The sequence below is a fragment of the Mixophyes fleayi genome, chromosome 3, assembly GCF_038048845.1.
Source record: "Mixophyes fleayi isolate aMixFle1 chromosome 3, aMixFle1.hap1, whole genome shotgun sequence".
NCBI lineage: Eukaryota > Metazoa > Chordata > Amphibia > Anura > Limnodynastidae > Mixophyes > Mixophyes fleayi.
This window is the reverse complement of record NC_134404.1, coordinates 57,678,180-57,700,767: the sequence shown is the minus strand read 5'-3', so window position 1 is coordinate 57,700,767 and position 22,588 is coordinate 57,678,180. Positions and strand designations below refer to the sequence as shown.

Here is a 22,588-nt window from a genome sequence, read left to right as displayed (position 1 = left end):
CTATGGAACCCATTCCATTAAGCTCTCGCTGCACAGTTTTTGTGCTTACATTAATGCCAGTACAAACGCAACGCTTCTGCTATGGAATCAGCAGAGCGTTGGCGACTTTTATACACCATATGCCTTAGCATTCATTGACCCTGCTCTGTTATTTTACAAGTTCTTCCACTTCATGGCTGATTTGCTGTTGACCCTAAACGCTTCCACTTTCTAACAATATCACTTACAGTTGACTGTGGAATATCCAGCAGGGTTGAAATTTCACAATCCTTCTTATTGCAAAGGTGGCATCCTATCACAGTACCTCACTTGAAGTCACTGAGCTCTTCAGAACGACCCATTTTGTAACACAAATGTTTGCAAATGGAGACTGCATGTCTAGATGCTTAATTTTATACACCTCTGGCAACGGGTCTAATTGAAACACCTCAATTCAATAATTAACAGGTGTGGCCAAATACCTTTGTCCATATAGTGTAGGTTAAGTTTAAAGAATCATATTTGGTTAATCATTATATAGTGGTGAAATCATTAAATAATAATAAAAAAAACAACAATTTGTAGTTAAATACAAACTTGTTTAATCAACTGCATATGACACATACACCAAGACATTTTTCTATACTAGAAAACGTCAGAGGTAATATCAACATCACAGTACTGTTTAGTAAATATGGGCCCAGAGCTAAGACTACTTTCTATTTTGAGTGGTTAGGGGAACATATTCATACTTTCTACTGTAGCGCTCTCACAGGAAGACTTAAAACCAGAAATAAAGATGAAAGGATGTGAATGTGTAACTTTCCACTACAGAATAAAGGTTTGAGGTTTCTGCTACCTTGTAAGTACTTGTCCACTGCAACAGATATTCCACTGGGGGGGCTTCAGATAGGGGGGAGGACTTCTACAGACCTATCAGAAGGAAGTGATATTTCCACCTACAGACTCTTACTTAACACCAAGAACAAACCATACCCTCAGCATTCACACCATAAAACCAGGTACCTTCCAGACCCCTGTCCTTCCTTCCACCAGGCCGAAAGATGAAGCACCCTCCCGTGCCGCCTCTGATTCTCCTTGGATTAGTTCTCTTACCAAGTTTAAGTCAAGGTGAGTCTGGTCCATCAACAGCAGAATATAAATCATTATCATCATCATCATCTATTTAAATAGCGCCAGCAGATTTCGCAGAGCTTTACAATTTTATATCTATCTATCCATCTGTATGTATGTATGTATGTATGTATGTATGTGTGTATATATATATATATATATATATATATATATATATATATATATATATATATTAATTGGGGCAGCACGGTGGCTAAGTGGTTAGCACTTCTGCCTCACAGCATGGGGTCATGAGTTCAATTCCCGACCAAATTGTCCCTAGTCTCTCTCTCTCTCTCTGTCTGTGTGTGTGTGTTAGGAAATTTAGACCAACATTGCAACACACACAGCCCACTCAGTACTTTTACCTTTGCAGTCTGGCTGGTCCATTGTGCAATATGATGTAGCACATGCCCTTGTGTTTCAAACTCCCATTGTCCTATAGATAGTAAGCTTTCGAGCAGGGTTCTCTTACCTCTCTGTCTGTATGTATTACCCAGTATTGTCTTATTAATGTTTGTTCCTATTTGTAAAGCGCTACGGAATTTGCTGGCGCTATATAAATAAATGTTGATGATGATGATGATGATAAGCTCCAATGGGCAGAGACTGATGTGAGTGAGTTATCTGTACAGCGCTGCGGAATTAGTGGCGCTATATAAATAAATGGTTATGATGATGATGAGGATATCTATCTATCTATATATATATATATATATATATATATATATATAAACATACACATGGTACTGAGCTAGGACAGTGCAGTGTATTTAAAGTAACAAAGCATCAAAAAGTAACCCTGTGATAAATGTTTGTAACATGGGCACAAATGTAAAAAATAAAATAGATTGTTCCAATCAATCCTGATCAAAGGTTTTAGTTTTATTGTTGAGTTTTCATCTGGAATTCTTTCCACGCAGCTGCAAATATTGAATCTAGTTTTTTCGGAGCTAGAAAAATGTATTAATTAAAAATGTTTTATTTGTTTAATAGTCTTAGGCGGCAATTCACTTGGCCGCGTTACTGTCAAAAGTAACGCGGCCTGCGCACTATTACCGATATTACGGTAATAGTGCGCATAATTAAAGTTAATATGGTAATTTCAATGCCGGCTTTTTGCTTGTGACTCCCTGAGAAGCGAACATAAATTTGTGTTGAAATTACCATATTAACGTTAATAGGTTTACCGGGGCGGTATTTGGGGGGAAATTGAATTGAATTGTACTGTACAGATATATACATAGGGCTCCACTTAGAGTTTATTTTATGTCTCAGATTAGGTAAAACATTTACAGGAGCCTATTCTAATTTGTCCTGTTGATTTGGGTTCACCAGGATTTCAGTGTATAGGACAATAATTACTGTAGTAGTCATTTTCTGCTGTATTCAGACATAGTCATTGAGATGTCTAGGAATAAAATCAGCGCTATTGCTCCTGTTGGTGTATATGACTGTTGCTCACATGAAAAATCACAAGACGAGACTTGTACACAGAGACATTCACTAGTTGGCTGCTCATACTTCTGTTTTTTTGTTTGCTTTTTTAACATGTGTGGAAATATCCAGGTGCTACACCCAAGTTATTCGGATATCCACTAGCCCATAGTTACGTACAATATACTGCAGAGGATGTTATGGTGAAATAGGGAAGGAAAACTTCCCCTTATATTCAGCAGTGTTTAAGCATACTTGCCAACCTTTCCTCGTTGGCTTCAGGGAGATCCCAGGGGAAGTGGGCGTGCAGGGGCGGGGCTTGACGAATTGCATCATTTTGGCCCTGCCCCCTAAACGATTGTCACAATTTTGGCCAATTGCAGCAGGGGGCGGGACTAAGATGACTCGATATATGCGTCATTAAGTCCCGCCATCCACCACTTATCTATTGTGGGGGAGAGAACTGGGAGGTTGCCCTGCTCTCCCGGGAGCCCGGGAGGTCTCCCAGAAATGCGGGAGTCTCCTGGACATTCCGGGAGAGTAGGCAACTATGCGTTAAAGAAAAGCAGCAAATGAATCTCTAGAGACTGAAGTGTCTTTTACATTTCTGTCGCCATTACTGAAGTCATGTTGTCTTACCTGTCAGTCTTTGATTAAATCTTGGTCTCCATGAAAATGGCCACCTCCATAGGCATCAATACATGGACATAGGACACAATTTCTGAACTGTGTCATCATGCCACAGATGGTGAAGCCAACCACGTCTTGTACTGGCTCAGCATCAGGGAGAATGCCAGACTCTTCAGTGAGTGAGGGAGATCACCCCTATTTCAGGGAGTCTCCCTGACATTCAGGGAGAGTTGGCAAGTATGTGTTTAAGACACACTGCTTTAGAACATCAATGTAAAGCAGTGTTCCAGTCCTCATGCACCCCCAGCAGCTCATTGTATCAGGATTACTGATCCAGCCAAGTAGACTAAGGGGCCTATTTATCAAAGGGAGATAAGAAAAAAATATGTAGAAAACTGGAGTTTTCACTGGATTTAGAGTTTTTTCCTATTTTTCAAAGCCATGGGGCCGGTAAGAATTATCGCTGGCAAGATCCTTTGCCAGGGGGCCACCTACAAAGCTTACAAAAGTAAAGCATGGTGAAGCTTTTTTAAAAAGGACAGTGGCGTTAGAAGTATTGCCACTGTCCTCCTATCGCTATAATCTCTTAGACAGGCATTAGCCGGGGGTGAGCAAAGGAAAAAACGCTTTATTATTAAAATAAAGCATTTGCCATTTTTATCTAAATAAAGTTATTTCGTTTTTTCTGTATTCAATTTTTTTTAAAAAAATCTTATTACTATTTTTTATTGTCGAATCTGGAAGTTAAAGTCTAGGCTTCCAGTTCACATTAGTGAGCCGACAAGCTGTCTTACACATACAGTTTGATCCCAGACTTGCGGTTAGACTCCTCTTAGCAATGTCAGCCGCATCACCAGGGAGGTCAGCATCACCCAGCTGCACTGGAGATCTTTTCTTGCAATAGGAAGTGATAGGAAATCTTTAAAACTGGATTGGGTGCTGACTCTTAAATCACCTGTGTATTTCAAAGAAATCCTGAAAACATGACCTGTTAGGGGGAGTGTGATGACTGAAGATAAAAAGCACTCATTTAAAGGGACACTATTCATCAAAATTATATCACTTAAATTTATATTTAAAGATGACCCTTAAAAGCTAATTGCTATTTGGTATGGATGGATACAACGTGCACCATTTCATCTTATTTCTACCATTGGAACTGCAGCTGATATTTACTATTGGTTTTCTCCGGTGGTCTCATTTGCCTATAATGTTTCACTAAGCTGCAAACATAAGGTGCTTAGTATTATGGCTAATTAACTGGTAATAGTGTCTTTAGCCTGGATCAAAGGGGGTCATACCCATGCCTTAAAAGTTACAAACAGGTCATGTTTTCAGGATTTCTTCCTGTAGAAATAGGTGGAATCATGACTGACCCAGAAAAATGGGATAACTCACCTGTTCATGATTAGTGACATCCTGAAAATATGATCTGATGGTAGCTCTTGAGAGCTGAGATTGACCACCTCCTGCCTAGATAGTGTGAGTCCAGCTGGAGGAATTACTGGAGCAATATAAGTTATAAAGTGAGGCAGAGCTCTTTTGCAGAAAGACTGTGAACTTGTGCCCACAGAGTGGTTCAAATTCAAGGATAAATTACAATTGTAACATTGATAACAAATAGCGCCCTAGGTTTAAAAGTGTATATAATGTTACTAGTGTGTGCTCACACTCCTTAATGTGTTGTCAGGGGTGAAGATTATATCCATAGAAGAAAGACATTAGTACGTTACATTGACAGTGTTATACACATGTTCATGTTTTCACTTTCTGAAATCTCAGTGTGTTGCCTGGAGTGTGTCAGGAATCTGATTCAGCGCTGATGACTTGTGATAGAGGAAGTGATTCTTCCTACATGACTCAAGAGTTAGTAACGGTGAAAGATTTCAGGATATCCCTTATGAAGCAACAAGCAGTGATTTACTAAACCGTTTGAAATCCATTTGTATTTATAGATATACCAACATTCTTTAATCCATTTAATGCTGGTTCAAATAGTTATAGATACGTACATCTACTGATATTAATAATGCCTCGTTCATAATGATGTCTTATGCATTAGTGTTACATCACCTGCATCTTCATCTCCTGGTTACCTGGATGTTCTCAGTTAAACAATCTGTGTCCAATCAGATCAATGAGATGTTCACAGCTGCAAAGAATATTTCAGGAGATGTATGTGCTGATCTTGTGGGAGGCAGTGACCCGTTCACGCGTGTGAGCGTGTAAATGAGGACAGGACTGTATGTGACAGGGACATGATGTGAGAAGGGGGATTGGGTCAAGCTGGAAACCGCAGACTGCAAGTTTGATGATAGAAGGAACAAGGTTCTCCGACTAGACAGTAGTGATTGTCTGTTTTACCCAGTTTATTAGTTTACTATGTTTGTCCCAAATTGTAAAGCGCTACGGAATATGTTGGTGCTATATAAATAAATAATGATGATATGAGGCTCTTGTCTTCAAGGGCTGGCTGGCAAATTTTAGCCTGGGAGGCAAGACTTGGATCAGCACCCTATTAGAAACATTTTAAAGGGAAAAAATGCTGGTAGCCAGTGGCCCAGCCCAAGGTAGCCCACTATGGGTCCGGCCAGTGGGCAGATGCCCCCCTGCCCAGCCAGCCTCTACTTGTCTTGTTGTAGGAAGATTGTTGCGTCAAATGCGCCATTATATGAAGGTCATACATCCAACTTGGTAAAATGACACCTAATTTGATGTATCATATCATATATACACTAAAATTCCATTGTATATATAGCGACACAATGTGTGATAAAGCCACAGTCTACGCTTGCCTCTCATGTGTAGGCTGAAAAAAACAGCAGCATTTCACATATGGTCTAAAAGATGGAATTTACAAAGCCCACTGCGATGGTTAAATGACATATGTGGGCTTTAAAAGTACAGATATGGGCTAGGTTCATGTATACACATACAGCTTTTCTGAAATGAATATTACTGCTATACAAATGTGAACTTTCAAAAGACATGCATCTAGCCACATGCCCTTCTAGTACATTGCAAAACATCACTTGTGGTTAATAAGAGTTTATGAGTTAAATACGTGGGACTGATGTGTCTATAAGAAGTGTGACATTTGCATGGAGAAAGTGCTACGAAACAAGGCAACTGACAGCAAGAGAAAACATGATGGGCCTGAGTCATTAAGGAAAGTAAGGCAAAAAAAGGAGTAAATGTTTTCCGGGATAAACCATGCTACAATGCAAGGGGTGCAAATGAATTTATTATTTTGGATATAAATTAATACTGGCTGCTTTTTCATCTAGCACACAAATACTTGATAGCTTTATTTTTGCACTGAAATTTAAAGTTGATCTAAGACATGCCCTATCCCAACTATAAATCTGTCCCCACATTTTAAATTTACCTCCCCCTCCAAAGCAACATGGTTTTGCCCGGGTGCAAAGTTACTCCTTTTTTATGCTTTGCTCTCTGTAATGACTTAGGCCCATGGAGTTCATTGCATTATTCAATGAACAGCCTAATATTAATAGAAAACTTACATCAACATTTGTAACAATTCTCCTAGGGAGTTATTTTATAAAATGACTGAAGAGGTGAAAGATTTTTTTTACTCCATACACTATATAAAGTCTGTAAAGGTGATTTTTTGTAAAACCAAAAGTTTGATCGTCATTATGTTTGGGTTTTACTGTAATCTCTAACATGGATTTCACATTAGACAAAAAATGTGGTCAAGATGACTTCTGTGAAAAAAAATTGCTTAACCTTTTTCATTTAGAAAAATCATTTTTTTACCGTAATCAAACCCCCCCCCCCCCCCCCACCATTATCACTATTTTTGGGACCATAACAAACCAAGTTTATAAATGAGAACAATAGGAAAAAAACCAAAAATACATTAGTAACACACCCACTGCTGAACGTTAAAATAAAGCACACAGTGCCACACGTTACCATAAATGTTAATAACCCCATATATTATCATCAATGCACATTGGCACATGGTGACACATACACATTATTATTTATACTTCTTAATCACGCACTACCTATTTTAACACTTTGTAAAAATCAAACTGGCATGTTGTGCTGGTGGATATATATATATATGTACAAGTTAACCCGTGCATGATACTCATGCATTCTAGTCAAATCAAGATACTTAAGGTCTTAAAAAGGTTCTTGTCATGCATTTGGACCTAGCCCAGGCCTCCTCAGGGGAAGATCGTTACTTCCTGATGCAAGCGCCCTTTTTAATGTGTGTTCATGAGGTAAAATTACCTCACGAAAATGAGTTTGACCCCTCAACTCGTAAATTTAGCCTTTACTACCCCTCCCACGGGGGAAAGGGGGGATGATGGAAGTTAACTGACTTGACTATTCTAATTTTTTTGATAAATAATGTCAGTATACCAAATTTCAGGTCAATTGGATGAGCCCTTTCTGAGAAAATAGTTTTTTCCACACACACACACACACACACACACACACACACACACTAACGCACGCCTCTACACATGTGTGTTCATGAGGTAAAATTACCTCACGAAAATGAGTTTAAGCCCTACCAAATTTCAGCCCTTTTTGAATTTTTTTTCCCACACACACTAAGAATTTAGTAGGTCAGTGTATAACTCTGCCCAGTAGGTGGCGCTGCAACTTGTTTTTTTTTCCCACACACACACAGACAGACAGACGCCACTAAGCATTTATATATTAGATCATTATGTGGACATGTATGTAGTGGTGACTGTATGTCAGCTTATTTTGGGTAGAATGCGTGTTTTCAAAGGCTGTCTGGCAAATTTTACTCTGGGGGGGGGTGGTGAGACTCACCTCAGCAGCCTATAAGAGACATTTTGGAGTGAGCCCATAATGATGCTTAATTTCTCAGCAGAAGCTGTGTGTGAGGAATCATGGGACATGTAGTCTTCACCATATCACCACAGGTAGTCCTCACCATACATATCCCAGGATGCACCATACTATTTCTTTAGCCCCATGCATCAATGTGTACCTTTAAGCCTCCATATGTGACTGCTGCTGCTCAGTAAAGATTTTTTTGGAGAACAACAGGTGTTAACTATATCTCTTCATGATCTGTGATCACAGTGGGAGAGAGAGGCGGGAGAACTAGCATGGTGCATTATGGGACATGTAGTTCCACTTTTATGGTAAAGATTACATGTGGCATCATGCCCCCTGCACAGTTCTTCCTCTCTCTTAGTTCACTGATCATGAAGAAGAGGCAGCGCCTGGATATTAGGTAAGGTATCATAAGGTGCAGAAACATGGCCTATTTTTAGATTTTAAAGTTGTTTCCAATGCTCTAAAAGATACATCCTTTTATCTGGTCATGGATCTCCTCAGTGACTTCTAATATCCACTAAGACCCGCTGACAAGTAACTTACCTCACCTTAATAGTAATAATGATTACTATACCTTACTCTTCTAATGTATTCTCTAACTCTTAGGATTGGGAATTATTGCTGTCGACAAGAAAACATGTTTGAAGTTACAAAAAACAGAAGTTCCTGTCTCCCGGCTGAAGAGTTACATCCAGAAAACCATCCCTATAGAAGCAGTATTGTGAGTATCATAATAGTTATCAGTTAAAATGTGTGCCATTTTCTGCTGAATGTAACACATGCTGTAAGATTCTTTAATCTAGAAGCAATATAACTGTTAAATACTTGTTAAAAGGAACTTTTTAATTAAACATTATTGATTCTAAAACAGTACTCACTGGACTAACCATGTTGAGGAGGTGTGTACATTTGCTTAGTATAGAGAAATAAGTATCCCATCATTTTCTAGACTGGCTTGCTTCTAGGCTGACGTTGTACTTCCTGTCACCTCAGCTGAGGAAACAAGATGACAGCCCCCACTCATGTTACTAGACTCAAATGAATACTTGCCTACTCTCCCTGGAGGCTCCCAAATTTTGGGGTGTCCTCCCAGAAGACAAGGCAAACCTCCTGGATTCGCCAAAATTCACAGCATTGAATGGCGGGGCTTAATTGAGTCATTAAGCCCCCCCCCCCAACATCACCACGCCCCCTCCTATCCCCGACTTCTCCACTGGAAGAAGTCGGGGGTAAGAAATGTTGAAAGTTGGCATGTATGGTCAAATGCGAAAAAGAATGAGGTCCTCTGTGGAAAATGAATTATACGTATATGCTTTACTGAAGAAGATACAATTATTAAACCCTACTTATAAATATTATGTATGTTTACAACTGGATACAGTGAGCCCTAGGCAAGGCTGCAGTTTTGGGGCCTCCTCCTATAATCGACCTTTAGCTATACACACATTATAATCAGCAGTGCCCCAACACTATACCAATTACTTTCATGCCACATTGCACAGCTCCAGTCACATTGTACAGCCTTAGCAGCCTCCTAATCTCCTCAATTGGGGGCATACTAAGAGGAGTCACAGTGTTGTTTGTTGGAGAGTAGAGTCCTGTTTGTGTTTTCAGCTCAGATACTCCCCTTGGCATGGACACTAATTATATGGAGGTTTCAGGGTCACCCAGCATTCTGAAGGCTATCACCTTGCTGGCTGGTTCTGTAACCTGTATGTACTCAGCATGCATGCCATATTAAGGTTAATATATGCAAACCGAGGGGGGTAAACTAGTGCCTGGAAACCCCCCTCCAAGCCTGGGGAACTGTATAATTGAGGTGGCTGGACCCTGCCCTTGCCTCACACACCTCTGCTTGAAAAGGGAGAGCTGCGTGCACCTAACAGTAGTCCATGCAGCTTTGCCCATGTATATTAAGGGGATAGGAAGAGTTGGAGAGCAACCAAGCACCGTCTAAAATTTTAGCCACGCCCCCATGCATTCTGGTCACGCCCACTGGCGGCGTGGTGTGGAAACCCCCCCTCTACAAATCCTGCGTTTGCCCCTGGTTAAGGGAGGGAAACAAACTGTCTCTGGGACTATGCATCACCTTCTTAGTCCAGTCAGCTTCACCATTCAACCCATCTTAGAAAGACTGCGGATCAAACCAACAGTGCATAGAATAGAATTCTTTATGTAAGTTTAGTAACTTACCGTTAAATTGCTAAGACTACCCAGATTTATGCTCATTTTGTTCCTGGTACCATTTTGCAGCAACAACAATAGTAATGTTTTGTTTTTTACAAGTTCAGCTTAAAAAAATACCAGGAACTATTTTGACTGATAACATGAAGTAATTACATCTGATAAGAGAACATAACTGAGGGCCACCTCTTTATGTGTATTTATGTATTATTTTATCTAGGTTTGAAACAAAACAAAATAAAGAGCTATGTGCAGACCCCACAATGGATTGGGTGAAAAGAGCTATTGCTGAACTGGACAAGAGAGCCAAGAACCCATCAATGAAGAAGCCAGCAACCAAGAAAAAGAATACAATGAAGAAACCAGCAACCAAGAACAAGAATACAATGAAGAAACCAGCAACCAACAACAGAAAAAGATCTATAAAAACTGTAGATGGAAAACAGAAAACGAAGAGTCAGCAAAGCAAAACAACCAGGACACCCGCTCTGGTGCCCTGAGAATGACACATATTGATGAAAATAAAAGAACAAATATGATGATAGAGACACTCTTTACAGCTCATTTATTGTTAGCTGTTCCAAGTATATCAAATAATTGAAATAGGTTAATTTAAATGTAGGCAGGATCAGAGCCGTAACTTAGAATTCTAGCGCCCAGGGCGAGGAAGACAAATGTCGCCCCCCTAGCCCTCAATTTTAACCAAATTAGCCTAAAATATTCCTAAATTGCGCCCTCCTTCAGCGTTGCACCCTGGGCGGTCGCCCCTATCAAACAGCCCTAGTTACTGCCCTAGGCAGGATGGCTGCAAGGGATCTCTTTGGGAAACTGCTGCTTCCCATTGATTAACTGACTGACACACACTTGGGGGTATATTTACTAATCTGCAGGTTTGAAAAAGTGGAGATGTTGCCTATAGCAACCAATCAGATTCTAGCTGCCATTTAGTAGAATGTACAAAATAAATTATAACTAGAATCTGATTGGTTGTTATAGGCAACATCTCCACTTTTTCAAACCAGCAGTTTAGTAAATATACCCTTTGGTATTTGCAGATTGCTATTATATTGGTACATCGCCCATCTATTGCAAACGCTAGAAGTTAGAGGAGAATTCTCCACTTTGCTGCTAAAGGAGCTTCTGCATTAGTTTATACTAGTCCAGAAATGTTTTATGTAATTAAGGATGTTTTACGTCTTCAAATATTGCTATAGACAACATACATCAGACATAAGTAATGAGTCTCAAAGATTAATTTAAATCAGGTATATTATAACCACAAAAAGCAAGGAACTTTGTCCAAAATATGCTAAGAAAGTTTAAAAAAAAAATAAAAAAAATAATACTGTGTGTGACCAGCAGGTGAAGCTGCAGAGCACTTTATTTTATACTGTGTTTATTTATTTTACAATGCACATATTTACTTTTTTGCAAGACATCAGTGCTAACCACTGCACCAACAGATACCAATAATGTGGTATAAGAGTGCAAAGACACCCATGAAAATCCTGTTTGTGCCTATGATGGCTTTTAATGCTGCCATTCTACTGTGCATTTTACATGTGGATACCGTCCTTTTAGAGATTTTATCCTTGCCCTGTTTAAGTATTTCATAGCAACAGTGGTAGAAGTGGGGTGTATACAGTGGTATGCCACGCCGCCACTTCTACTGCCTTCATTGTAAACCTATCAAATTCCATTCACTTACATTCCCATTACACTTTCCCTACCGCCACTTCTAAATTTACAATTTGGCCGCTGCATAACGACATAAAACTGATGAAGGTAAATTACCTTGTACAGTAAGCTGTCAAGCAGCAGCAGATGATAGGTGCAGGTGCGGTACACTACTTTTTTGGTGGTTCTAAGAGCATTTTGCAACTCGTTTAGTCCAAAGTACAGATGTTCCATTACTATGTTGTTCTGTGCCATTCAGTCATACATTAACCTGCTCCTTAGGTTGTGTGAACATGTCATCGCAATGATGTCATAATGCTGAAACTATATGTCTGTTGCAAGTGCGGTAATAACAGCCCCCTTACAATCTGTCACTTCCCAGGGGGGGCGTGTTGTGTCTCATGGTAACTATTGCAATGTATTCAATCCCTGCTTGTCACACTGTGATTTCACCCACCCACAAAGAAAACTGAATCCAATCCATGCATTTATACATTTTATATAATGTTTATAGTTTTATGTAAATATTATAATAAATTATTTTTCTACTAATATGATAAACGAATGGTTTATATCATGATGCTATCTCACCGTGTTGCAGAATCTGCTCCCCAGCAATCTGAGGAGTGTTGACCTACAGTTTACAGCCACTTTAATGAATGGAGATCGGTGCTATTGATCCATATTTACACAGAAATAATTTGAAAATCAAAAAATATTACAAAAAAACGTTATAAAGTTGAAACTTATTTACTTGTTGTTGCCAGTTGGTCCTTTGGTCCAGCTTCTTTATACTTGGAGTAAAGGACACCTTGAATGTAGGATAGAAATCAGATATAATTTCTATAATATACATTAGGATATATACTTTATTCATACCAGGAGGAATCAGTAAATGGCAGGTCAGGGTGTATCTGCTGTAATGAACATCACACAGATCTTACTGTCACAGGACCAGGAAGGTACTATAGTGGGGCTGTCAGTATATTTCTCATTCAAACTGGTCTTGAGGCTTTTCCCCCAAGGAACCAAGGTTAGTCTGTGATTAATGTGTTTCCCTAATACATACGGAGACACTTCATTGTCTAGTGTTTAACTGGTCTGACGTCCCCTGTCTAAAAAATGTAAAACACAGTTGCCACGTTAGGATGGTGCACAGTGTTTGCAAGACATTACATATGCAATTATAGAATAAATGTCATTTAGACGGATGCCATTAGATGGTAAGTTTATTACAAAATGGCAGAAAACCATGACGTACAAGCTAAATCCTTTTATTTTGCTAGATTGGCTGGTCTGCTTAATACAGAGAGTGTCAGTCTTTAGGTCTTTGATAAATGGCTTGTGAGGCACTGTATTTCATTATGTCCTCTCTCCATCTGTTTGCAGATATAATCAGTGATCCTAAACTGATGGTATCACATTAATCCGATTGTGTCTAGATTTCTCTCATTGGGGGCGCATGTAACCACTTCAATTCACCGTCCCATGCTGCCAGGTTCAATCACCAGATGTAGAGTCAACCGGATGTTTGACCACACTGGTCTATCCATTTCAATTCTCTTAGCTAATTATACATACCTATAGCTTTCAAGTATTACTTCTCCAAACAAACAGGTAAACAGCTGTTTCCAGCACAGTCTAGTACAAGTAAGTTCTGCAAACCACTTGCTTACATCAGCGACATGTTCTCGAAAGTCTGGCTAATGTCAGAAATGATGCAATGTAAAGTACCTTACATGTCTTATGTCATCATCATCACTATTTATTTATATAGCGCCACTGATTCCGCAGCGCTGTACAGAGAACTTACTCACATCAGTCCCTGCCCCATTGGAGCTTACAGTCTAAATTCCCTAACATACACCATATACAGACAGAGAGAGAGAGACTAGGGTCAATTTTAATAGCAGCCAATTAACCTACTAATATGTTTTTTGAGTGTGGGAGGAAACCGGAGCACCCAGAGGAATCCCACGCAAACACAGGGAGAACATACAAACTCCACACTTGTATTTATGTTGGATGAAAGGTGGCTGTTATTTTTCTTTTTTGTTGTTCTATAAATTATATGGAAGTAGAAAGAAACCAGATAGGGTTAAATTCCAAGGGGCATATTTAATTGTTGGCGTTACTGCCTAAAGTAACGCCCCCTGCGCACTATTACCGTCATTACGGTAGTAGTGCGCGTAAATACTGTTGTTACGGTACTTTTCATGCTGGATTTCAGCTCGCGACTCAGGGAGCTGCGAGCTAAATATCTTGCTTAGTATTACCGTAATACTTTACTTTTTCCGAGGCGGAAAAAGTAAACAATTGAAAATGCCCCTAAATGTGGCAGAAAAAGTTAAACGAATAAGGATCTTTCTAAGTTTATGTTATTCCAGACTGCAGTTTTTGTGATAATTTGCCCGCTATGGTTACACTTTCATTGATATCTCTGAAGCCTATTACCTCAACACACCGATCATCATCCATTCATATTAATACCTGCAATATCCACGTAACTATGGTCCACTATGCAGTAAAACGTATACAAGTAAGTACTCATCAGTAGCAGTTAGTGGTTAATATAGACGTATAAGCAGAGATGTCAGCCATCTACCCTGGTTTAAAAACAGGTCATTTTGTGGTGCTGTAAACTCCTATAAGAGTATGTACTCCTGTGTGGTTTAATATCCTCCGTGCTGCATTGCCCATCATTCACCACAAGGGGGACACCGCATGAATACATTTCATAATAGGGACCAACCCTTCCATAAATTAAACTTTTCCATTTTGCGACTTGTGAATGCCGAACAACAGTCAGCACAATCAGACTTCCTATTATAACTCTATTCAAATAATTATCTCTAGGCTTCATTTATTACAATTTAAAGAGCACAGAGTTACCTCCATATTCATCTACCATTAATAAAACTAATTGGAATGAATTTACTGTCCGGTAGTCAGCATGGTTGTACGTTTAAAAAGCAGTAATAAAGTGCTTTATGCTACTGTGAACTTCCTGACCACAAATTACTATGGTAACGATAGTATCTCTGCGACTATTTGCAGTCACTGGAGAAGATGCAGAGTAACCACACCAGCGCTGTTATAGAAACAAGTATGCAAATGAATAAAGACAGATTAATGATTATGCTGCAACTCAATAAGAAATTGCTTAAAAATGTAAAAAACAAAAACCTGACATATATTTATATATTTATATTTATTGCACAAATGTGCAGCCTACACTGTGGGCTTATTCCCTGACGTGCCTTTGTTACTAGATATTTTGAACGACCCTTTTTCGAAGGGTAACTACAATCATGCAGCAAAATATCCCACTTAAAACCACATCCGCTTTTTACGACACACATTCTTAATTTACGCTTCTTGCAACAAAACATTTATAATATGCCAGTCTATTATAGACGATTCCCCTACTGTGCCTGTCTAGTTCTCTGTATAGCTATAGCTGTGTGTAAAGGGTTTAAATTAATATTAACACATGCATAGTGCAATTAATAGTGCAGTTAATAGATGTTTCTTCTAATGTATATTACATATATATATATATATATATATATATATATATATATATATATATATATATATACACACAAGTTAACCCGTGCATGATACTCATGCATTCTAGTCAAATCAAGCTACTTAAGGTGTTAAAAAGGTTCTTGTCATGCATTTGGGGCTAGCCCAGGCCTCCTCAGGGGAAGAGAGTTACTTCCCGATGCAAGCGCCCTTTTTTAACGTGGTTTTATCCACATGTCACCACCTCATCATTTTTCTCCATCACCTCATCCTTCATCTTTATCGCCACATCTATCCAGATGTCTATCCAGACACAGGGATCTCTCTCAGCGGTCGTGAGTATCACACTCCTCTCACTCTGTCACCCCCGGCAACCACCAACCACTCCTCACTGTCACCCCCGGCAACCCCCAACTGTCACCCCCGGGAACCACCAACCACTCCCAACTGTCACCCCCGGCAACCACCAACCACTCCCAACTGTCACTTCTCCTTCAAGAAATATATATATATTTTTTTAAAATCTTTATAAACACTTTTAACAATTAACAAATTAAATTAACAAATTAAAAACATCTTAGTATACCAAATTTCAGCCCTTTCTGAGTTTTTTTCCCCCACACACACTAAGAATTTAGTAGGTCAGTGTATAACTCCGCCCAGCAGGTGGCGTGCAAGCCAATTTCAGCCCTTTTTGAGTTTTTTTCCCCACACACACTAAGAATTTAGTAGGTCAGTGTATAACTTCGCCCAGCAGGTGGCACTGCAGCTTGGTTTTTTTTTTCCCACACAAAGACACACGCCACTAGGCTTTTATATAGTAGATTTTAACATTATGCATTATGCCATGTAATAGAGATGTTGCCTCATTCTGTGTTGCCCGGGTAACTTTAGAATGTTGAAACTGTGAGTCGCTTGTAGTTTAGTTGTACAGTGTGTTTGATGTATGGGGATTATATTTGTATTAATAAGAAGTTTATGAAAATGTAGAAAGCATTGTGTAAGTGTTATAAGTGCAAGGTTGGGTGCATATATTGGTTTACATGTTAATTTAAATATAAAGGAAATGGAGGACAGACAAGACTACCAGTAATCACAATTAAATTTGGGCAGTGCAGGACTTGGAAAACGAATAATAAGAAGCAAACCCTATGGTTATTAAAATTGTGTGTTAAGTTTAGTGAACACTATCTGAGAACATCCATTGTCATCTCACACATCCATCCTTCCTCCCTATACCTATACACATACACAGTAATATAGTGTATTTTGCATTTATTATTATTATTACCATTTATTTATATAGCGCCACTAATTCTGCAGCGCTGTACAGAGAACTCACTCACATCAGTCCCTACTCCATTGGATCTTACAGTCTAAATTCCCTAACACACACACACACACACACACACACACACACACACAGACACACAGACTAGGGTCAATTTGTTAGCAGTCAATTAACCTACCAGTATGTTTTTGGAGTGTGGGAGGAAACCGGAGCACCCGGAGAAAACCCACCCAACCACAGGGAGAACATACACACTCCACACAGATAAGGCCATGGTTGGGAATTGAACTCATGACCCCAGTGCTGTGAGGCAGAAGTGCTAACCACTTAGCCACCGTGCTGCCCCATTTACATTGTTTATTACATAACACAATGCACACTTACACCTCATACATTGTACATTAGTTACATCGTGTGTTACAAATTTTAGGCATCACAAAGAGGAGGGAGGAGGCAGACAGAGTCAATGTCATATGGAGCAAATGAAGAAACATTTGTGGCAGGCAGTGCCTTGTCCTTCATAGTGCCCTGTCGTCCAGGGTTCTTGGGGAACTCTTGTAATCAATAAAGTAAGCTATGAAAGTTTTTTTTAGAAAAGTGTAGTTCTCAGCTGTATACACTGCACACTCTGTACTAAAGACAGATGTCAGACAGTTTGAAAAGTCCACCACAGAGAAAATGAAAATAGGATATTTTGATAGAAATAACCATGAAAGGGAACAGGACCTGAAACAGATATACATGGGGTTTTAGAAGAGTCTTTTAACACTCTGGACCAAGATACAACAAGAGATATCAGTATTCAGATGAGCCACTTATTAAAAAGTTTTATAAAGGGTACTGGATAGTCCCTCAGGGGACAATTAAAAACATTGAGAACACAACATCCAAATCAAAAGTTCTCTAGCCTCAGTGAAAAGGTAAATTACATTTTGGGGGGAGGAAGCAGTTAATGGGCCACAGTTTTTCTGTTCCCAATGTGAGCTCCCATCAGTCACTCCTAGAAGAGAAACTGTAAAATTGACAGAAGAACCTACACGGAATATAGTTCTGACATTTATCCCAGAACATGAACTGAGAGATTGACAAGTTTTTATCAGAACAACTCTCTGCAATGAATAGGACATGTAACATACTGTATTATGTTTCCCGGGGCCAAATGACACAGTTTTTGGAGCCCCGCCCCCTGCACACCCACTTTCCTTCTGCAGCTCCCGGATCATACTTGCCATAAATTGGCAAGTATGTATTAAATGGCAAAGTAATCATCATACTTGCCAACCTTAGAATATTAAATTCTGGAAGATCCCAAGCAGGGGGCGTGGTTAGAGGGCGGGAGGGGGTGGGGCGCGATCAATCGCGTCATTTTGGCCCCACCCCTGCTATAAAAACATCATTTTGTTGTGGGTGGCGGGGCCAAAATGACGCTATTCACTGCGAATCGCGTCATTTTGGCAAGTAAATACCAGTATGCACAATATTTGCCTGCTCTCCCAGGAGTTCGGGAGCCTCTCGGACATTCCGGGAGAGTTGGCAAGTATGGTAATCACTCAGATACAAATTAGAGAAACCACTTACCAAGGATAAATAATAATCCAGGGCATGGTGAGGAAAAACTCTGATGGTTTGATGAATGGGGACATGCCAACTATTGGCAGTGCTGAAGAGATGGTCATGTAGAGAGGTAGTGCAGCAAATAAAAGGAAGAATATTTAAATTCCAGACATTCAGAATGGAGGACTGATCCTTAGATAACTAGTAATTAGCTTCATAACAGAAACAGGACAGGGAGAAGCTGGCAGGACAGTGATATATTAAGAAATACATGAACAATAGTGTTATTGGACACAGGTTCCCAAGTTACTGGCATCCAGTGAAGACTTTTTCTGCCATTAGGAGATGCGGCCAGATGCTGCCTTTACCTGAACAGTGGATGACAGTGTAGAAAGTGTTGTATAAGTGCAGCGCTCAGTGAATGTAATAAATTACATATTTATTTTGAATAAAAAGGTAATAGAAAAAGTAACTACAGTACGGGAGATGGGAAACAAAGAATAAAAATGTGTTATGGCTCATAGTTTATATACAGCCACAATGTAGGTCAGGGGTAGGCAACCTGCGGCTCTCCAGGTGTTGTGAAACTACAAATCCCAGCATGCCTTGCCACCTATCTGCTGGTTATCTACTGGCAAAGCATGCTGGGATTTGTAGTTTCACAACACCTGGAGAGCTGCAGGTTGCCTACCCCTGATGTAGGCAAATTGGATGCACTCCTGATTAAAATGTCCTGGAGGACAGCGTGCAGTAAGCAAAGAGCATTGTTGCCCAGGATCATTCCTATACAGGTGGTAGGATGTCTGACTGTAACAACCAACATAATACAGTACCAGGAAATGTATGTATCCATTTCTTATGTTTTTAAATATTTATATAAATTAGTTTTCTATTAAGAGTTGTTATTTTATTTTATTTTATACACTCTGCTGTATCCTTTTATCTGCACACCTACATATGGCAAGTACTGCTTAGGCAGACCGTACGTACACCCACTGAAAACGTATCTTGGGATACGCTTGGATTTGATACTGTCGGAGCTGTGCACAAGTTACATGCTCTTTTCATAAATGCAACTTACGGACAAGTTGCATTAGGACATGAATAAGATCAGCTGCGCTTAATCATTCCCTTCAGTTGACTGCAATATTGAGTCTGGGGGGATTTTCTCAATTTTCACAATTGAAACAGATGGGCGGTTGCCTACTCTGGATCAATTTCAAATATAAGTGCAGGATCGCAGGAGATCCAAAATAGGTTGAACTTGATGGACTGGTGTCTTTTTTCAACCTCATCAACTATGTTACTATGTTACTATATTCTTGCCTCAGTGTATCTATAGTCTAAATTGTCTACCACCGAAACACTTTGTCAGTTTTCACACAAGCCAATTAACTGACGCCCTTAATCATCAGAGGTCCTTGCAGAAACTCACACGTTAGACAATGTATAACACAGTCACGTACACTTCTTGGTGGTTTAATGATGAACATGTGTAGACATAGAATGCAGATACAATCTCATGACCAATCATGTCTCATTATGACTCAAGCTTTCAATGTACAGTATGGAGTTCCAAAACAAAATAAAAATGTATCCATGGCTACATAAAGATAGACAAACAAAGATGTAATGGAATACATTTACATTTTCAAGAACATTATTAGTTTAGAAGGCATGAAAGGATATGGGGCAAAAAGGGGAATTTTTATCCAAATAGAAAAAGGGATGTTCATCACTGTTACACAATGTAGTTCTGTAAAAGTTTATTTATGTTGTAGTACACGCAGTAGGGAAATACAATGCTGTTACTCTAGCCTGTTTAAATATATACTTGCCTTTGTGCAGTTGCTTTGGGTTCTGCTTGCTTTATGGCTTTCTGCATCACTTTGCAAACTTTGGTTGGAAGGATTACATTGGTTCAATAGGATGTGGATTTCATCCCAGCAGTGTTGGGACCCACTTAGCCTTAACTTTGAAGAGGTTATTAATCAGCTGTATTCTACACTGGGAAAGTAGCATAAAGGATTGTCCTCAGCTTAGCGCATGATAGGTTGTGTGAGACTGAGCACCAGAGGTAAGCCAGAACTTTCAGCGCTATGTCAAATCTCAGCCCAATGATGCTATCCTATCCATGGCATACTACAGACCCATCCGATGGCCCAGCGCACAAAGTGCACAGTTCCCTCTTTCAACGATCGTTGTGGGTTATTTAAGATGAATGATTAATAGTGAGTTTGTGTTTCACCAAAATTATTGATAGACTTATATTAAAAAAATACTAACCATTAAACTAACCATAAATATTAACCTTTAAACATTATCCTAAATCTAACCCTACACCACACTTTAACCATAAAAGACCATCTCCGCTTCTAATCCAGGCCTATATTCTAACAGTAACCCTAGTACCTTACAGAACTCGCTGTCTCGGATGTTCCTTTAATGTCTAGTCATGCTTTGTGCTGAAACACATTGATGGGGACATTTACTCTGATGTAATATCTAAGGTTTTGTGTGGACATTTAGATACCCGCACGGCTACTAGAACCTTGTGCATGTGCTAACCTGGCTGCACCCAGCTGGCCTTCTGTCCCCGCACTGTTTACTCATTACTATAGGAGTTGTCACGTGCAAGCATCTCTATGTCACCCGCATAGTTCAAGGAGCAATGTAAGCGATTGCTGTCTATAGAGTGCAAGTTGATCATTTGACAAAACTCTGCCACATCAATAATGGCCGTGTGCCAAAACTGGGGACATAGTGAACCATCTGATCTACACAGCAGTGTAGAAAAGAGCGCAAGATAGCCAAGTCTTTTAATTAAAGAGGAGATAGAAGGGGCCTGTTTGACAGAATGCCCATAATTAGATTTCCTAATAATGGAGTCTTGGACGAAATAGATCCTAAATAAACATCCATCTAGGGCACTTAGCTATCCAAGGATGTAAAAAAACCTTGTTTCAAAACGGCTCAATAGTATGTCAAACCAAATTTCCTAAAATTCCCTTGGCCATGGTTTGGTTTTTTTTAAATGCAAACTTTAATTAAAAAGTCATAATCACAACCCTCATATTTACCTAACAATAGTACAGGTTTAAACTCTGAACCAACCACAACCCATTAATTGTAATCCTTTTATTTACTTACTGCCAACATATATCGCAGCGCCAATCGCTGTGCCCCCATGCTGCCCCAGACAACATTGGCCCAAACCTTAATCCATTCTTAGGTCATAACCATAAACCAATCTTTAGTTTGAAAAAGTGATGCACTTTACTTCTGCAATATTGAAATGGGGGCACATTAATGTGATCTTTACCCAAGCCTACTGATATCTTTAAAGTCCTGCTTAAAATTCTTGTTTCCTTATGCAGTATACTCTATAAGCATAGGAATTGGATAACTGACTTACATGTTCAGCTGTCATGCTTTGTAATCCTATCATTGTCCAGCAGGCGGCATTGTAATGAGAAAACAAAAAATGTTTGGAAAATTGTGGTTCTGCAGATAGAAACGTATAACCATGTTCCCTGTGTATAAGTGTAACCTCACACCTGCAAAGATCACAAAGTGAAGAAAAATAATCTTGCACTCAATTTGTCTCAAATGTTAGAGTTTTAAATTATTGGAGTGTGCACAAACCAAAACATCAGGGGTGACTCACTGAAACAGAATAAAGATGAATTCCAAAATTATTGATGAAAAAATCCAAAGAACCTTCCAATCTGGAAAATGTAAATTTTGTGTTTTAAAAAAGAAAAAAAAGAAAACGATAAATGAAAAATCCAGTGCATAAAAATAGCTCTTTGATTACTTGATAAATCATTCCAAGGGGTATATTTACTAAACTGCGAGTTTGAAAAAGTGGAGATGTTGTCTATAGCAGCCAATCAGATTCTAGTTTCAATTAATTTAGTACATTCTACAAAATGACAGCTAGAATCTGATTGGTTGCTATAGGCAACATCTCCACTTTTCCAGGCTTCTGCTGGACTGAGCATCCTGCTGGTAGATCTGCAGCTCAGATGAACTCCATGGACCTTGGATTCTGCAGGTCAGGACATTCAGGTGACTGAAGCTCCTTAAGCTAGTGGGGTAAGGAACATATAATGTGGTAAACCTGCCTGGCATTTATTTACTATAAGGGACTATAAGAACCCTAGAAGGTATTGTGTAGGCTTCCCTGGCATAGTAAGGCACCCTGGTATGGCCAGTCAGTGTGAAGTGGGTATAATTGGGCAAATAAACCCTGACACTGTGGGACAGCAGATAGTGTCATGACCCAAAGGGTTTGATGGTAGCTGCTCTCCAGTA

General features: G+C 39.4%; 1 protein-coding gene across 1 annotated transcript; it reads left to right on the top strand.

Annotated features, from left to right (window-relative positions):
• The first annotated feature begins 947 nt into the window (after positions 1-947).
• On the top strand, positions 948-12,389 carry LOC142142643 (C-C motif chemokine 12-like). The gene is made up of 3 exons (XM_075200510.1): positions 948-1,110; positions 8,641-8,755; positions 10,439-12,389. The coding sequence occupies exons 1-3, from the start codon at positions 1,044-1,046 to the stop codon at positions 10,716-10,718; spliced, it is 462 nt and encodes a 153-aa protein (XP_075056611.1). The 5' UTR covers positions 948-1,043; the 3' UTR covers positions 10,719-12,389.
• Positions 12,390-22,588: the final 10,199 nt, after the last annotated feature.